General features: G+C 36.5%; 1 protein-coding gene across 3 annotated transcripts in view; it reads right to left on the bottom strand.

Annotated features, from left to right (window-relative positions):
* Positions 1–18,396, bottom strand: part of LOC150082242 (protein Obscurin-like) — an 865,351-nt gene that overhangs the window by 37,581 nt on the left and 809,374 nt on the right. For all 3 annotated transcript variants that reach the window (XM_090379203.1, XM_090379204.1, XM_090379205.1), the window contains 2 exons: positions 7,923–8,054; positions 2,319–2,483 (listed from right to left, as the gene is read on the bottom strand). In XM_090379203.1, the coding sequence (XP_090235329.1) occupies positions 2,319–2,483; positions 7,923–8,054 (297 nt within the window). The remainder of the gene's footprint in view (positions 1–2,318; positions 2,484–7,922; positions 8,055–18,396) is intronic.

Genomic DNA, 18,396 nt, shown 5'->3' with positions numbered 1-18,396 from the left:
AATATCATAGATTTTCACAAAAAATCTTCCTCATCAATATAGCAGGTACATGAACAATATAATTAGTATTTCAATTGCCTATGGTGAATTTAGGAATTCCTTATGTATTGTAATTTGAATACTTAATTTTAAAATAGCAAAAAGCTTAATTTACTGTATTCACCTCATATAATCCGTTTTGGTGTGATGAAAATTAAGGAAGAAGCATGGTTGTGTGAATTAGAAACTTAAATAATACGAATGGAACATGGCTGTTGCATGGTTGTAATTATGATTACAATTTAAAAGAATTAAGATACTTGCTCAAAAAAAGGGAAGGGCACATCCCATTTCTTGGTTGTCATATATAAGACCTGTGTGTTAACACTGATAAGGTAAGTAGTTGATGAAAAAAGCTAATAGTCATGAATGGGCAACTTTCAAACTTTTTGTCTTTTATTATTATTAGCCATATGGTGCAAGGAAGCCTGAGGCTTATGCTGCACCAGCCAAAAACTTCCAAAGTAACCCTGAGAGAGAGAGAATCTTCAGTTAGCACTGCGTGGTAGAGAACACGAAGTATTTAAAGGATGTTTATTTCCTGTGATGCAGTTCAGTACATGCCGAAATTTCACGTGTGTTAAGTTCCAAATGGGGAACATATTTATGGGGAGTTTAGGCAATACACTTCATTAAATGTTTAACACATTTAATAAAGTGTATCGCCAAAACCATTCGATAACGAGAGCTTCGTGCTGAAGGATTTTGTAATTGGAATTCAATTTAATAACTGTAATTGCTGAATCAATTAATGGATCGTGATCACAGGAATGGACATATTGTGTGAATTCTGTATGTGTTTCATTGGTTTTTAAACTGTTGAAGTGATAATACGCACGTGTATTAGATGTCATCTTGGAAGTGCTGAATTTTGCTGTAGTATTTCCTATGTAACACACTGCACTCTGATTGGCATCTTATCAAATATATGGTGTTATTAAAGTCTCGCATCAAATATTTGTGTGTCTCTTTATATGTGTTGAACTTAGAACCTAGTTTGTTGTATAATGAAAACGTCAGCGTTATATCAGTATTCATGAAAACTTGACAAAGTCGTTTAACGTATTGATTATGAAAGGGAAGGACAAGGTGAAATCCTAGTTTCTTATCACGGTTTAAATTAGATTCAAATTTGGAGCATACTAGGAAAGTTACTACGGATTTAAAAAATGCTTATACATGTTATCATGAAATTTATACAGAAAAGAGAAGACTTATCTTGGAAACAAATGCCTCTTGACACATTTCTGAAGAAGACGATTCCTTGTGCCTCCAACAAACCAATGAGTGCCGAGACAACAGACCAACAATGAGTGATCAATGAGTGTGCATTTAGTCGATGATTATTATTATTATTATTACTACTACCCATATAGTGCAAGGAAGCCTAAGGCTTATGCTGCACCAGCTAAAAAAAATTTCCGAGTTACCCTGAGAGAGAGTCAGAAAGAAGGGAATCATCAAGAAAGAGAAGAATGATGATATACAGCTCAGGACCCTGGGTGTGCCAAGCCCATACTCACCAGATGTGAGCCCCTGGGGTTATGATGAAGAATAAATATTCTTTAACATTTTAAATCAGAAATAATTTCTTTATTATTATAATTTGCTTGATTTTACAAGCTATGTTTTTATTTCTTTGGATAAATCAATTAGTTTAAGCATAAATTAATTAGTTAACTAATTTCATTGTTGAGAACGTACCCCTGATTTTAACCTTACGTCTATGGTAAAAATATTCCCGCTTTATGAGTTTTCGGTTTACGAGCGCGCACTAGGAACGAATTAACTCAAAGTCGGGAGCTACCTGTACTTCGCATTCTATACCATGCAATGCTAACTGAAGACGAAAAGTTCGAAAGTCGCCCATTCACAACTATTATCTTTTTTCACAAATTACTTACCTGATCAGTGTTAACACACAGGTCTTATATATGACAACCAAGAAATAGGATGTGCCTTTCCCTTTTTTTGAGCAAGTATCTTAATTATTTTAAGATAAAACTTAAATAATATGTTCCATTCATATTATTTAAGTTTCTAATTTGCACAACCATGCTTCTTCCTTAATTTTGATCACACCAAAACGGATTATATGAGGTGAGTACTGTAAATTAAGCTTTTTGCTATTTTAAAATTATTTTGATTGCTTAATAACATTTTGGACTCATTTTTTACTTATATAACTTTCTCCATTTTGAAAACTAACATCCTGGAGATCTAAAATATATAATATGAATTGCATATATACATCACAGAGTAATAAGAAACATACAAACCTTCCTCTAATGTAGTAATATAATCAGTTGGAGAACCTGAAACTCCCCAGCCAAATTTATTCATAGCAGTAATACGAAACTGATAAGCAGTAGCTGGAGATAAGTTGTGTACTACGAAGAATTCATGACCAACGTTCGAAACTACTTTTGTCCAATCTGTTTCACCTAAATTGGCACAAAACATTATTTTTTAATAGTAGAACATGTCAAGGTTTAAACTTTAAATAGTAATTCACCAATGTTGTTTCCTGTTAGTGTCATGAAACATTTAAAAAATTCATGAAAATAAAGAGAAAGGGTAAATTTGTCAAGAGTATTTCAAATCTTAAAAGAGGAGTTGACTTGCTGTTGGGTCATCCAATTTATATCAGTACAGATGACTGCAACTCATCCTTGTTTATACCCAGCATGAAGAAAAGAAATTGCAGAATTGTGAAACTGTCATTAGAGACACAAAAGTACATTTTAAGAATAAGGCTGTTTGCCAGGGAAAAAAAAACAAAACAAATATAATAGAAAATTTATTCAGAAATTGTATCAATGATATAGTGTAAAAAACATTATGGGAATCCTATAGTATCGAAACTTTATTAGACACGATGGACAGACAACTTGTGTAGTTGAGACCTGCTAATTTTCGTAAAATTAGACAAATGCTAACTTATTGTGATTTTCTCTTGTAAAGGTTTAAATTCATACCATTGATTTTAAATTCAAAATGAGGATACATATCCTCTACAAGAGAAAATCAATAAGTTAGCATTTGTCTGATTTTACGAAAATTCGTGGGTCTCGACTACATAAGTTGTCTGTCCAAAATTGTACCAATGATGAACTCCAAGGAAGAAGTGAATTATGAATTAATTAGTAGTAGTAGTGGCAAATGATGCAAAAAAGCAAGCTTATATAGCATCAGCAAATTAAAAAAAAAAAAAAGGCACTACACACTTCTCCAAGAATTTGTCTAGTTCTTCCTTGAATTTATTCAAACCATCCACTTTCACAACAACAGATGGAAGCCTGTTCCAACAATCAACCACCTGTTGGCTGAAGGCAAACTTCTGCACATCTATCCTGCAACCATTCTTCCTCAACTTAAATTTATGCATCCTCATGTGTGTAGTCTCAACAAGAGGAAGAATGCCATTCAGCTTACTCAATCCATTCAAGGCCTTAAACACCTCAATCAGATCACTCTGCTGATGCCTAGTTTCCAGAAACTGCAATTTGCAGAACTGAAGCCTTCGTAGGTAAGAGCACCTTTTTGATCCCTTCCCTTCACCAATCTGGTTGCTTTTCTCTGTACTAATTCCAGCAAGAATATCCTTGTACATAGCCTTGTACAAGTGGATAATCACCTACTTATCCCCGGTAATTTATTCTTAATGATATATAGTAGCAAAGTTTCTGTATATCATTAACAATAACTCATGAGCTGTTCTAGCAGGATATCTGCAGTGCTCATAGAATTTCATATCTCACTGCACAATTACCCCAGGTCTCTTTCATTTTTCACTACCCTGAGTGTAGTACCCACACAGTTGATAAGGTACTCTGTGATTACTGCTACTCATGTACAGTACCTTGTATTTGTCAATGTTAAATTTCAATTACCATTTCTCAGCCCATTGGTCTAATTTTCTTAGATCTTGTTGCATTTCATGATGCCAAGCGTGACCAAGTTACTCCTAAGGGGATCACAAGAAATCTTTTAGCAAATATTTCACTACAGGGATCACTCTGAAGAACTGGAAGGATATCTGCAGTGCTCGGAGAATTTCATATCTCAATGCACAATTACCCCAGGTCTTTTTCATTTTCCATTACCCTGGGTGTAGTACCACACAGTTGATAAGATACCCTGGGATTACCTCCGTAGCTGAATGGTCAGGAGCGGGAGTGCAGTAGCACACGTTCTTTGAGTAGACTGGGGTTCAAGCCCCTGACTGCTGAATACGGTCGATCTGCCAACCCGCACTGGACCAGCGTGGCAGATTATGGTCCATTTCCCTCAGCATGAATTGTTGAGGAGGCTTCCATCCTGCAGTGGGTTGATAATGGCTGCACTTTACCTTTTTTTTTTACCTGGGATTACTGCTACCCATGTGCAGTTGCAGTACCTTGTATTTGTCAATGTTAAATTTCAATTGCCATTTCTCAGCCCATTGATCTAATTTTCTTAGATCTTGTTGCAATTCATGATGCCAAGAAATTCCTGAAGTTACACCTGAAGGGGATCACAAGAAATCTTTTAGCAAAAATTTCACTACAGGAATCACTCTGAAGTTGTAGATTAGTAAAATGTCAGGACTGATCAATAGACTTTAAAAGTGTTTTAAAAATTCTTCAGAGACAATTTAATCATAATTTTTTTTTTTTTTTTTTTATGTGAACCCCAAACACGAGAGGTATTAGAACCTATAATACTTAGTACCATGCTTGGGTTGGAGGTTGAGAAGATGAAAGAAGATATTTGTTGACATTGGACTTGAACTTCTGTAGATTGTAATTTTCAGGAAATACGTATGAAGGAAGGTTGTTCCAGAAAACAGCAGTTGAATTAATAAATGAGGAAGATGAAAAGTTGGTTCTGTGGGTTTGAAGTTGGACAGTAAATGGATGTTGGCTGGCGGCGGCACGTGTTCGGAATGTTTGGAAAGAGAGAGCGGGAATTATAGAAGCCAATTCAGAAGAACAGTGCCCATGGAAGTATCTGTAGAAGAGGCATGCAGCAGAAACGGTACGTCTATGAGACAGCGAGTGGAAAGACTGTTAGAGATGAATCATTAATTAACCTAACTGCCCTCTTCTGAATGGAATCAAGGAACCTGAGAGAGGTTTTGGGGGCACCACCCCAGATATGGAAACAATATTCCATGGCAGGGCGGATTTGCGATTTATACAGAGTGAGCAGCTGTTTGGAAGAAAAGTAACGCCGAGAGCGAAAGAGAAAACCAAGTTTTTTAGATGCAGAGGGAGCAATATTTGTAATGTGCTTGTGCCAAGAGAGATTAGAAGTCAGGGTAATCCCCAAAAGAGATATATCATTTTGCCTAGAAATCGGAGTGTCCCTAAAGATAAGTATAAGAGCAGAAGAATCCTTTTTGCGAGATATAAGACAAGACTGAGTTTTAGAACGGTTGAAATCAACTAAGTTGTCTTTGCCCCACTGGAGAATTACTTGAAGATCGGCATTTAAGGAATTGGTAGCAGATTTTCGAGAAGTTGATTGAGCAGGACAAGCTTTCTCAAAATGGAAAGTGGAATGCAATGTGCTATCATCGGCAAAACTATGGATAGGATTGCCAGTCAATGGAAGAAGGTCATTAATATACAAGAGGAAAAGAGTGGAGGAAAGAACTGAACCTTGGGGGACACCGGCATTAGTGGAGAAGTTAGAAGACAGAGAGCCATCTACCATCACCCTCAGTGAGCGATCAGAGAGAAAACTGGATAACCAATTACTAAAAACAGTTGGCAAACCATAAGATGAAAGCTTGTTTAGAAGACCTTTATGCCAAACACGATCAAAAGCCTTTGAGATGTCAAGAGCAACTACTTGTGTTTCACCGAACCTTTCCATTGAATTAGTCCATAAATGGGTAACATAAGCCAGAATATCACCAGTGGATCGACACTGACGGAATCCATACTGGCGATCGTTGATCAGACAGAAAGTTTCTAGGTAGTTTAAGAGTTGGTGGTTAATTGATTTCTCCCTTACTTTAGAAAGAGTAGAAGTAATTGCAATTTTTTTTTTTTTTTTTTTTTGTAGTTGTTGGCGCATAGGCTTCTGTGGCCATAATGCACCTCCCAAGGTTTTTGCAGTACTTTGATCCAAGCCCGAGGCGGGAATCGAACCCGCGACCTTTGGGTTGCCAGGCAGGCACTTTACCCACCCGGCTAGCCCGGTCGGCAGTAATTGCAATGGGATGATAATTGGATGGGAGGGATTTGTCACCCTTTTTAGGAACTGGCTGGATATGAGCAAATTTCCAAGCAGAAGGAAAAACACCTTTGGAATAAGAAAGTGAAAAAAGGCGGCAAAGAATAGGAGTAAGTTCAGGAGCACAGGTTTTGAGAACAAGTGGAGAAATACTATCAGGACCTGGAGCTTTCTTAGCATCAAGATTCATTACAATCCTTCTGATATCCTTTTGATGGAAGACCACAGGAGGCATTGAATGGAGCGTGTTCGGAATGGTGGGAGGTGTTTTACCAAGATCATTGAACGTTGGACTTTAAATGTTTAGTCAGATGTTCTAATAAAAAAATGAAACCTAATGTATTTAAAGCTTTATGACAACTTATATACAGGGTGATTCACTACCAGTGTGACAAACTTGCAGGAGGTGTAGGGGGCACAAAGACAAATCAGAATCACATAGCATTGCAGGGTCCGAAATACCTTCATCATGCAGTAGAGGATGTTGAACGGGAGGTTGCATGAACAGCGATCCCGCTGGAAGTCAGCATTTGTGAACCGTTTGTGTTGAAGAAACCAAGTAGCAAAAGTCTGGAGTGGATAATCCGCAGGCTCCAATGATTGGACATGTTGCAGATGGTATGAACTCATTTGGTTTGTTGACAGTATCCTCCATACAGTGGATTGGGAAATACCCAATCGTTGGCCTATCGCTCGAGTACTCGTACTCGGATTGCCTTCTGCAAGACGTAGGACATTCTCCTCATTGTCTGGTGTCTTCGTCGTTCGCTCTCGATTCATGGTACCTCTTGTGAAACAACCAGTCTCACGTAACCTTCTGTGCACACGTGCGAAAATCGTATGATGAGGGGCACGCCTGTGCGGGAAATGTTCCTGGTACAAGCGCAGAGCGGCGCGCCCGTTACAGTCCACAGCTGCATACGCGAGGTGCATGTCGGCCAGTTCAATGTTTGAATACTCGTCCATCCTACTGCCCCGGGAACCGGTTCGCAAATGCCGACTTCCAGCGGGATCGCTGTTCACGCTACCTCCCGTTCAACGTCCTCTACCACATGACGAAGGCATTTCGGACCCTGCAATGCTATGTGATTCCGATTCGTCTTTGTGTCCCCTACACCTCCTGCAAGTTTGTCGCACTGGTAGTGAATCACCCTGTATAACTTTTTTAACATTTTAGATATTAGAAATAATTACAGTTTGTCTATGAATGAAATGTTTATGTAGCTGGAAAGACACATTTTCGAAAATTATTATGGTTAAAAATTGTAATATTTTGATACAACTATTTCTGATAGACAAAACTTTTTTTGACATTTGAACATATTACAGTTCAGAAACTGTAATATTAGCATGAACAAATGTTATAAAAATGTTATAAGCATGAACAAAATGTACGATATTTGCAATGCTTGAAATTTTCTTGAAGTTACAATGCTTAAAATTTAGTTTAAATGACAAGATTGCAAACTGAAAGAAAACAACCAACCAAACTTTTTAGAATATATTAAACAAAAAAAAGAATCATGCAATACAAATGCCAGCAAATACAGATGGGTAGACAGGCCACCTATCTGGATTATTTAGTGAACATTAACCATCACTAAATAATAACAGTGTTATAATAATAGTATTCTTAATAAATGAAAACAATAGCTTACCTGACTTTTTATACTCAACAGAGTAACACAGAATAGAGGCATTTCCATCAAATTTAGGAGGACTCCAAGAGAGGTAAACTTCAGTATCAGAAAACTGGCGGATCTGGGGTACATCAACCCTTCCAGGATTTGCTATATATTATTATAATTGAATATTGCTATATTCAACAATATCAAGGTAATACGGTAATATAAAGCTAATAAAAGATTAACCTTTATGCAAGTATGCACGTGTTTAAAGTTCTGTCAAGCAGTATCAACAAATTTGAAACTCGATATTGAAACTCAACAGAGACATGCTGCCATATATTAGTTATGCTTACAAGTAATAGTAACCATGTTTATATATATGATAGTTTCAAAAATTTGCATAGGAAGGTGTGGCCCAATTAACAAGCTTTCAGCAAACATGGGCTTACACATTTCCTGGAATTCAGATCCAGAAGTTGACAAAACTGAACCAGATAATATATATACAGTCAAACTTGGTTATTGCAAGCATAGAAATAACAAGATAATGGCTGTAATGAGCAAAAAGCCATAATTATTTAAATTTATAAGTATTCCCATACAATCGCTCACTGCTATAAGTGTACTACACAGACATACTGAACAAATATGGTAACTCAGGCAGTATCAAAGTATCAAAGTATTTTTTTTGTAGTTTACTGGCGGTTTCCAGGGTGTCCCCTATGTCCGCCGTTCGTTAAGCTTAATTGTGTGCCAGCAGAATCGTTTTTTTAGTTCATCTAATTAAAATTTAAGTTTAAAGTTAAGTTTAAAGTTGAAGTTTAGATCAAATCGTTTGAATGTGTTTTAGTTAATTTAAGTTAATGTTTAGTGTTTAGTTTTAGGTTAGGGTTAAGTTAAGTTTGAGTAAAGTTTAAGTTCTGTTGTGTGTTTAAGTTGAGTGTTAGTTAATTTAGTGGGCAAGTTTGGGTTTGAGTTAAGTAATTATGAAGCTGGTTTTGACATTAGTGTAGGTTCGGTTTAGGTTTAAATTTAAGTTATAGATGAGTTTAAGTTTAGGTTGTAGTTTAGGTTTAAGTTTAAGCTTAGATTTGAGTTACTGTTTAATTAAAGTTATAAGTTTAATTTATGGTTGATGTTTCCTAATTTAATTTAGTTTTAAGTTAAGCTGAAGTTAAGTCGGGTTTGAGGTAGAGTTAGGTTTAATTTAATTTTAGTTTAAGTTTAGGTTGAATGTAAGATTTAAGATTTGAGTGTGATTTATAATTATAGTAAGTATTTAGTGAGTGATAAGTACGCGAGCCTTTACGGAATTTAAGTTATCTATCGCGGTTACTATTTATAATTGTCATTAGTGTGTGTAATGTGTTGTGTATGTTGTTTGTGGCTGGCATCTGGCATTTAGCAGCAGGGGGCCGCGGAGAACTAGTCCCGACCCCCCGCTCCCGTACCGCGCCACGAGGAGGCAGCCAGATTCTCTTTTTTTTTTTTTTTTTTTTCCTCCTTTCTCCCTTCCTTTAACATGGTTATAAGCTTAGTATTACGTGGTAAGCCATCCCACACTTGCAGGGCCCAATCCTGACCTAGTGTGAGGGATATCTAGGTATGTCACTTAGTCATTACGTGTTTATGGACCGTCCAAATGTAGTAGATCCCACACTTGCAGGGCCCAATCCTGACCTAGTGAGGAAGATACTAGTGTTGACACATGATTTGGACTGTTCAATTGTGATGGATCCACTCTCGCAGGGCTCAATCCTGACCTAGTGCGGTGCCTCATGGTGAGTGAAAGTCTGTATTTACATGGTTTAATATCCATTTTGGCAAAGGCCCTGGCATTTTCAAGCCCATGCTGGTCTGGTGAGTTGATGGTAGTTTAGGGCACATATTGAAGACACATATTGATGACACTTAAGCGTGAGTATTGCCCAGAGTGGCATGTCCATTTGTGGTGGACCACCACGTGGTTCCAGTTTAATGACGCACATCACAGTGTGGATTGAGTCCCAGTTCGTCCAGTCCAACCAGTCAGTTCTGATTGTTCCCTTGTATCGCCTGTCTTCTTTTGAAAACGCGCTCCGCGAAAGTCGATACCTGTTTATAGTGTTCCTCAGTAGCAACCAACCGTGGAAAGTCACTTGTATCAAAGACGTTGGTTTCGAGTTGAAGGGGAAGCCTGTAATCCGTGTAGTAGGGACACTCCAGGATGATATGTTGGACCGTTTCCAGGCCCCCACACTTACAGCACGGGGTAGCTGATAATCCCAGTGCGTTTAGCCTCGAGTTCAGGCTGCCATGACCACTAAGGAGGAATGTTAGGTAGAGTCCCGGATTAAAAAAAAACCCAATTCTTGGAATAGACAAAAAGGAAAAGGGTGACTTAACTTTTATGACCACTCACATCGCATCGGATTGGCGGCCAGTTTTTGATCTTGCCCTTTCAGAGACTATACAATAGTGCAGTGGTCTCCTGCCTCCGTAGCCAGGTGGGAAGGAGCAGCAGTGCGTAGCACATGCTTCTTGATTAGACCGGGGTTCGAGCCCGTCACCACCAAATACGGAGTATGCGGAAAGGTCAAGGAATGACCACCGCATATCCCGGAGCAATATGGCCTTAGTTGCTAATGCTCCTAAAAACCAAATAACAAACAATAACAAATAACAAGCAGTGGTCTCCAAACGTTTTTGGTCGAGCACCCTTATTTTACTTAAAAGGACTAGTGTGCATCCCAGAATAAAAAATTAAATATATAAGTGTTTTTTTTTATTTATAAATCATTTACATGGAAGGCATTATATCTAAAATCACATATAATTTTAAAAGATCACAAATAAAAAAATACAAAAAAAAATTAAGTTGAAGTTCAAATACAAAATACATGTATGTGAATGTGCATGATCGATGGCATGATCAAATAAAGCCACACAGTCAAACAAAGCCGCATATTGAATTATTAAAAAAACATTTATTTATAATTTTTATTTTCAATTATGTTTTGAAAAACTAAAGTTTTCATAATTAATAAATATTGATTTATTGCAGATTATCTTGCGCACCCCACTTTGGAGACCACTGCAATAGTGCATTAGAGCTTGTTGCATTACCCTATTTACAGATTGTCTTGTATTCACTGAACCATAAATTTATTTCTGGACTTCTAAGAATTTTGTCAACGGGACTTCTAAGAACTTTATATGCATTTCGGGACTTCTAAGAATGGTGTATGCATTTCGGAACTTCTGTGCAGATCACTTTATCATTTTAAAGTAAAATCAGTTAGAAACGAACCCTTCCTTCGGAAATATGTCTACTAACAAAAGAAAGTGTATCTCGATTCGCAAAAAAAGTGGAAATTATTCGTGAGTTGGAACATGGTACAAAAAATGTTGAAGTGTGTAAAAAGTTTTCTTTGTCCTCTTCAAGTGTATCGACATTGTGGAAGAATAAAGATGTTTACATATCGGCACTGGAAAAGAACACAACAGAAAAAAAAAAATTTAGAAAGTGCGAAGTTACAAATGTTGATGAAACATTGCTTCAATGGTTTGTCACACAAAGAAGTGCGGGATTTTCAACAGATGGTCTGATCTTGAAGGCTCAAGCGGCAAAATTTGCTAAACAATTTGGGCGCAATGCTTTTGTATGTAATAATGGTTGGCTAGATGGATTTAAAAACCCACATAACATTGTTTATGCAAAAAATTAGTGGAGAATCTCGATCTGCAGATCCAATAATGGCAAATGAATGGATTGACCGTGTTTGGGTAGAAATCAGGAATGGGCAGAAATTAGGAAATATTTCAATGATGAAGACATCTACAGCACCAACAAAACAGGACTTTTTTATAATTTGACGACACCTGACAATACATTTAAATTCAAAGGGGAAAAAAATCAAAGGCTCGCTTGATGGTGGTCATATGTGCAAATATGACAAGAACTGATAAAAAAAAAAAAAAAAAACTGTTTTATCACAAAATTGTTAAAACCTCGGTGTTTCAAAAATGTAAGGAAACTTCCTGTGGATTACACTGCAAACAAGAAAGCTCGGATGATTTTGGATATTTTTCGGCAATACAATACATAAATGGTTGGAATAAGGAGCCATTCAAAAAGAAGAAAAATATTTTATTGTTAGTTGATAACTGTCCTGCACATCCCCAGATTGAAAATTAGTCCAACATGTTTCTGCCTCCCAATGTGACATCAATTTTTAATGAGACTTTTAACGTGTTGAGTGTTTTAAGGGGAAACTTAAGAAATATCAAAGTGAAATCTTTAAAACAAACATCAATTTTAAGATTCATAAATAAAGACTAATTGAAATTGTGTTTATTATTAAACAATATTGTTTTTAATTACAGAGAAATAAATTGTGTTTAGTATTAAGTTTATTGTAGTTTATACAAGCATATTAATACAAATAATATGCAGGTATATACTTATATTATTTTTTTCTCTCTAATATTTCTTTTGATTTTTGAATCTATCTTTTTATCAAGTTATTGAGAATTTAAAAAAATAGGAGGTAGATTTAACTCATCACTGATATAAGGTATTCATTGTTTAATGGCCCCAGGGGTTTTGCCATCTCCACTATCACTGATATAGCAAGTAATGGTTATAACAAGGAAATTTTGTCGGTCCCTTGATGCTCGTTATAACCAAGTCTGACTGTATATGCCCTACTAACTTTTAGAAATCAAAAATAGGAAAGCTTTTTTAAGAGATACAGTTTTAGCTGGAACACACTGGCACTGCATTGCAATGTAGTAGAACAGCATTCCCAGACTTTACTTCCAAATTAATTATAACTATTTAATACATGTAATATGCTGCATCAGATACATTATTTGTGTCATCGTGAATGCAATGACTACTTTTTAAAGTTCTTTGTAAAAATCATCTAATATGATTCAAACCAAAACTGAAAACATATGCATATGATTGCTATACTTAAGATAAACATGAGCAGAGCCACCTAACATCAGTTTTTAAGTACATAATACACTATGAAATTTGGTTTTTAAGTACATATTACACTGTTAAGTATATATTACACTTTGAAATTTGGCATTTCTGTAACTAATTAAAAAAAAAAATGCTTATTAATGAAAAAAAAGAACCAAAAATCATAAGAAAACTAAATTTATCAGAAAATCAGGAAACACCCAATTATCAGAAAAATTCCAACTAAATTAGAAGAGTTGGTAGGTATGCACACATAAACACAGAGAATATTACTTCAAAGTAAAAATTAAGTAATTACAATTTTTAATGATTTTTATATATTTTTAATTTTTTTAAATTAAAAAGGTTATTATTTTTTCAGTTTTTAATAAAATTTTGATTTCATTTTTGACAATAATCTGGCTCTAATGTTTGGCTACACAGTCAAAATAGGAAAAAAAAATTAATATTTAAATGCATTTATGTACATAGTTTTTAAATTTTTAAAACTAAATTTCTAAAAAAAAAAAAAAAAAAACACACTCGGGAAAGAAGAGTTAAGAATATCCAAGCCTAAATGTAAGATATCCACAAAACAGGCATGAGGCAGTCCATTGCTTATTGGCTTATTTATTTTGTCATAAAATTACATGTTACATGAATACAGAATACACAGACCATACATGAGTAAAAATAGCATACAAGATAGGAGCTGGCAACTTTTCAAGAGTGGTGTGTCGAGTTCCATCTGGAGTAGGAGTTTGAGTGCCAGATTTACTTTGGGATAGGTGAATTTTTTCAACTCGGAGAATCTCCGTGTAAAACCATCTACCATTATACTGAAAAAATGAGTGTACAGAGAGGGTGAGTATGGAATTTTGAAATGCATTTAGGGAGCTCCACTCTGAAGGGAACAGACTGTATTTGTAGATTTTTACAGTAGTAGCAGTACAGAGTAATTAAATGAAATTATCTTGTAGTACTGTTCAGGTGCTGTCATTGGCACCACTGATATCAGATGCTTGGTAGTAAAACATTAATCACTTAATGAATAACTGTTGGGGAAAAACAAACATTATTAGTTTATAATAATTAAATCAACTTGTAACAGCTTTATGTAACATTAACTTCAAAATCATCAACAACACCCTAGAAGGAAAGAGATGAACCACATTAGCCCATTAAATATGAATGGCATAATGTCAGTACAGTTTTTCACACTATTCTGAATGAAAGAATTCTGTACAAATTGGAGCAATGTGGCATTTAGGATAAGTTGCTGTTATGGATAAAGGGATGGTTGAGTGGCAGAAGACAGAGAGTGGTTATTAATGGGCACTACTCTTCTTGGATTAATGTTATTAGGGAGTGCTTCAGGACTCAGAGCTGGGCCTCTTACTGTTTATTTGAAGAAAATAGTACATACCTTCTAAGTCTTTCTTTGAAATATGCTTACACTGGTTTTCTATAATCATTTGAAGTCATCATTTTTCATTGTGAATATAGACATAGTTACAATTCACTAGAAATGATAAGGAAAAGATAAAAAAATATACTTCCTTATTTTCCGATGACTAATTTGTGCTTCAAGAGTTAACTTTCTACATTTCTGGGTTCTGTGTGTGTCCGCAAGTGAGTTTTTAGGTAGTCAGCTCTGCTAAAACCTTTTCCCACAGTAAGAGCAAACATGATCTCTTTCACAAATATGAACTTTTTCGTGACGCTGGATATCCTTTGGAGATATACAAGTAACCCTCGTATAACACGGTAGTTTGGTTCCTACAAAATATTGTATAATGCAAAACCGTGTTATATGGGACTAAGAACCAGCACAAAAGGAGGGAGGGTTACGTTTCAAAAGCTAACAAAAATACACCATTTTTTTTATAACTATCGGAAACTTAATTTTTGTAGTAGTAATAACTTAATATTTTAACTTTATTTTTATAATAGTAGTCACTTAATTAGTAATAACTGAATTGAATAACTGAATCTTACCTTACAAACTGTGATACTTATATGTCAGATTATGTACGTTCATTTAATTAAAGAACACAATATGCACAAGTGAGATATGGAGTAATGAGATTTTGAGCATTTATGTTTTTTATATGATTGAATATTTCATGGAAGCGGAAACACATTTCACCATAATAACGTGAAAACCCACAGAATTTCAGCTATCAGTAACATTTATTATTATTATTATTATTAGCCATATGGTGCAAGGAAGCCTGAGGCTTATGCTGCACCAGCCAAAAAAAATTCCCAAGTTACCCTGAGAGAGAGAGAGAGAGAGAGAGAGAGAGAGTCAGAAGTAGAAAGGAATTACCAAGAAAGAGAAGAATAATGATATCCAGCTCAGGACCCTGGGTGTGCCAAGCGCATACTCAACAGACATTGCAAATGCAGGAAGATCGAGTTTACTACCCATTTATAATTAATTACACTAACAGAAAAGACCAATAAATCGAAAAGTGCAAATTGTTTTATGGTAGTGACCTCCAGAAATGTGCTTTAGAAAAATACCATGAAGGCGATAACAACTAGCGAGTCAACAGCAGGGATTCACAAAAAGGAATGGAAACATTGAAAATTACATCTAACATAATAGCAGGGTTTTCCCAGCATAAAAGCTCAAAAATACCGTGTTATGTGAGATTTCCAGCAATTTTCAAACCATGTTAGAGTGAAACCTTGTTGCAGAAGTACCATGTTATACGGGGGTTGCCTGTACATATTTACCTTCACTGTCTTTCTTTTGTGTGAACTGTCTGTATGTGATTTTTAAGAATTTTTGCTGTCTTGAACTGCTCGTTACACTCAGGGAAAATAACAGGATTTCTAGCCATATGAACACTATTAATATGCATGTCTACGTAAACTTTGGTTTTGAACAATTTTCCACATACAGTACAATGGAACTCTTTCTTCTCTGAGTGTATTACATCAGTATGCTTAGCAAGTGGATGTTGCTATTTGAATGTCATACTACACTTTCCACACATTAATTTTTTTTTTATTCATCAATATTATTTATTTATTAATGATACTGATGAAGGCATATCAAGCTTGTTGTCTAAGTTTTTCAGTGATACAAAGGTCAGCAGGGTGGTGAATGACTGGAATCAAGGCATACTAAAACTTCTCAGCCCATCTATCTAAAATTTGGACAGATGGGCTGAGAAGTGAAAATTGAGGTTTAACGTTAATAAATGAAAGGTATTACATATGGACAGCATTAATCCCAGAATAACATACCAATTAAATGGTGCATCTAGAGCATTTGAATACAGTAAGCATCCTTGAGTAAAGATGGATACAGGTCTGGAAGCCTACTTTTAAGAAGTGTGTGAATCTGCTGGAATGGGTGCAGGGAAGAGCAACGGGATTAGTCAAGGACACAAACAACAGATATTCTTACCATGAAGGACTTTAGTTCTGCAAGCTGCAACACCTGGAAACTAGACACGTGAGGAAAGCTAACTGAAGTGTTCGAGACTTTAAATGGATTGAATAAACTACACTGAGTGGACAGAAATCATGGGATAAAAAAAAAAAAAAAATGGGATACATACCTAGTAACAGAAAGCCCCACCCTTTGCCTGGGTAAGGGCAGTCACATGGTAAGTCATTGAGTCCACTGGTTCACAGGTATTTCCATCCATGCTTGCTGCACCGCTGTCCATAATTCCGTTGCATTCCTGGGTGGAGGATCCAAAGCTCGAAAGGACCTTTCCACAGCATCCCAAAGATGCTCCACAGGGTTCATGTCTGGTGAACGGGGAGTCCATTCCATGGTGGTAAAAGTAAAATGTGTAGAATGCTCTTTGAACAATTTTCTAGTCACCACGGCTCTATGGGGAGGTGCATTGTCCTGCTGGAAGAGTCCATTGCTCTGTGCATGCACGATGACCATGAAGGGATGCAAATGGTCTGCACCATTCAGAGATGCATCTGGACATACCAGAGGTCCCAACGTGTGCCAGTTGAACATGCCCCAGACCATTACCGACTGTCCACCTGCCTGAACAGCTCCTTGTTGACATGATGGGTGCATAGCTTTGTGCACTTTCTGCCATATACACACCATCCTGTCCGCTCAAAATAACTGGAAATGGGACATCAGACCAGGAGACCTGTCTCCAAACATCCAAGGTCCAGTGCCGATGTTCTTTCACCCAGTTGAGGCATAGAGTTCTGTGTCATGGCATTAGCAATGGGACTCTGGTGGGTCGGCGGCTCCCATAACCTATTGCAGCTAATGATCACCTGATGGTCTTGGTGGAGATATTTCTGGCACCTCCCTCGTTGAAGTTGGCAGTGATTTGTGCCACTGTTGCTCTTCCGTTGGTTGAAACAATGCGAGACAGACATCAACAGCCACGTTCATAAACCACTTTTCTCCACTCACAGCACTGTCCACTATGAGATATTATTCTGGAAATTGCGTATTCCGGATACATCATTGATACTGTCGAAAGGGAATAGTGCAATTTCTGTACCACCTCCGTGATAGAGTGACCCATGCATTGGGCATCCACTATCATCCCTCTTTCAAAGTCGGTTAACTCACGACATTTATCCATACTGACATCGAATTACTGTATACATGGATGCAGTGTACCTGTATACCTGCCAAGTGGTGGGTTCCTTCACTAGTGAGAGGGGGTTACAGAGTCACAGTGCCCAGAAACCAGGTATCCCATGAATTTTGTCCTTTCAGTGTAAATGCCAGTGGTATCCTTACTCTTTCTTGGATAACACATATAAGGGGATATGAATTTAGACTGAAAAAGGATGGTTGTGGGATAGATGTGTTAATATTTGCATTTGGCTAAACAGTTGTCTGTTTGGAACAAACTACCATCTGGCGTTGTGGAAGTGGGTAGTTTGAATAAATTTAAGGAATTAGAAAAATTACTAGAGGGGATGGACAGATGAGTTGTGTAGATTTTTTTGGCCAGATGCTGTATAAGTTTGCTGCCTTACATCATTTCACACTACTAATACTAATATGTCATACATCATAATCATCATGTGCAAGTTGGAAAAGGAAAAATAATTTGCGCTTTCTCTCACTCTCTCGTTTCCTCATATGATTGTGTCAAGTTCAGTGACTTAATGTGCAGAAATATTTGGAATATATCAATTTATTTTTGTAAGATTAATGCAATTTGAGTAGGAAACAAAAGTGCATCATGTAGTAGAAATTGTGCTATATATGAGGGATGTTTTGAAATGTTTGCGACTTGAGTATGAAAGGGTAGTGACACAGTGTTAAAGATTTCTGTACTTAATGTATAACACTTCAAATAGTAACTCACTAAGTTTCATGCAGTTTCACTGTCCTCTTTTTATTTACAGGTCTTGAAGTGAATGAAGTTCTGTGAATGAAAAAAAGATGGACAAAATCAGTCACTATGCGATCATCCAACATTTGGAAAAAAGGATATGGTTACTACAACATTGAGGTGGATGCTCCTTCTTATTCCATGGTTAAGAAATAGGCAGCAGAAAACCTCCAGAAGTCACTGACAGTGTGCACAATCT

This window comes from Mastigoproctus giganteus, chromosome 8 (assembly GCF_048544385.1).
Source record: "Mastigoproctus giganteus isolate SK-2022 chromosome 8, ASM4854438v1, whole genome shotgun sequence".
Lineage (NCBI taxonomy): Eukaryota > Metazoa > Arthropoda > Arachnida > Uropygi > Thelyphonidae > Mastigoproctus > Mastigoproctus giganteus.
The sequence above is the reverse complement of the archived record's forward strand: the minus strand, read 5'-3'. Positions and strand labels throughout refer to the sequence as shown.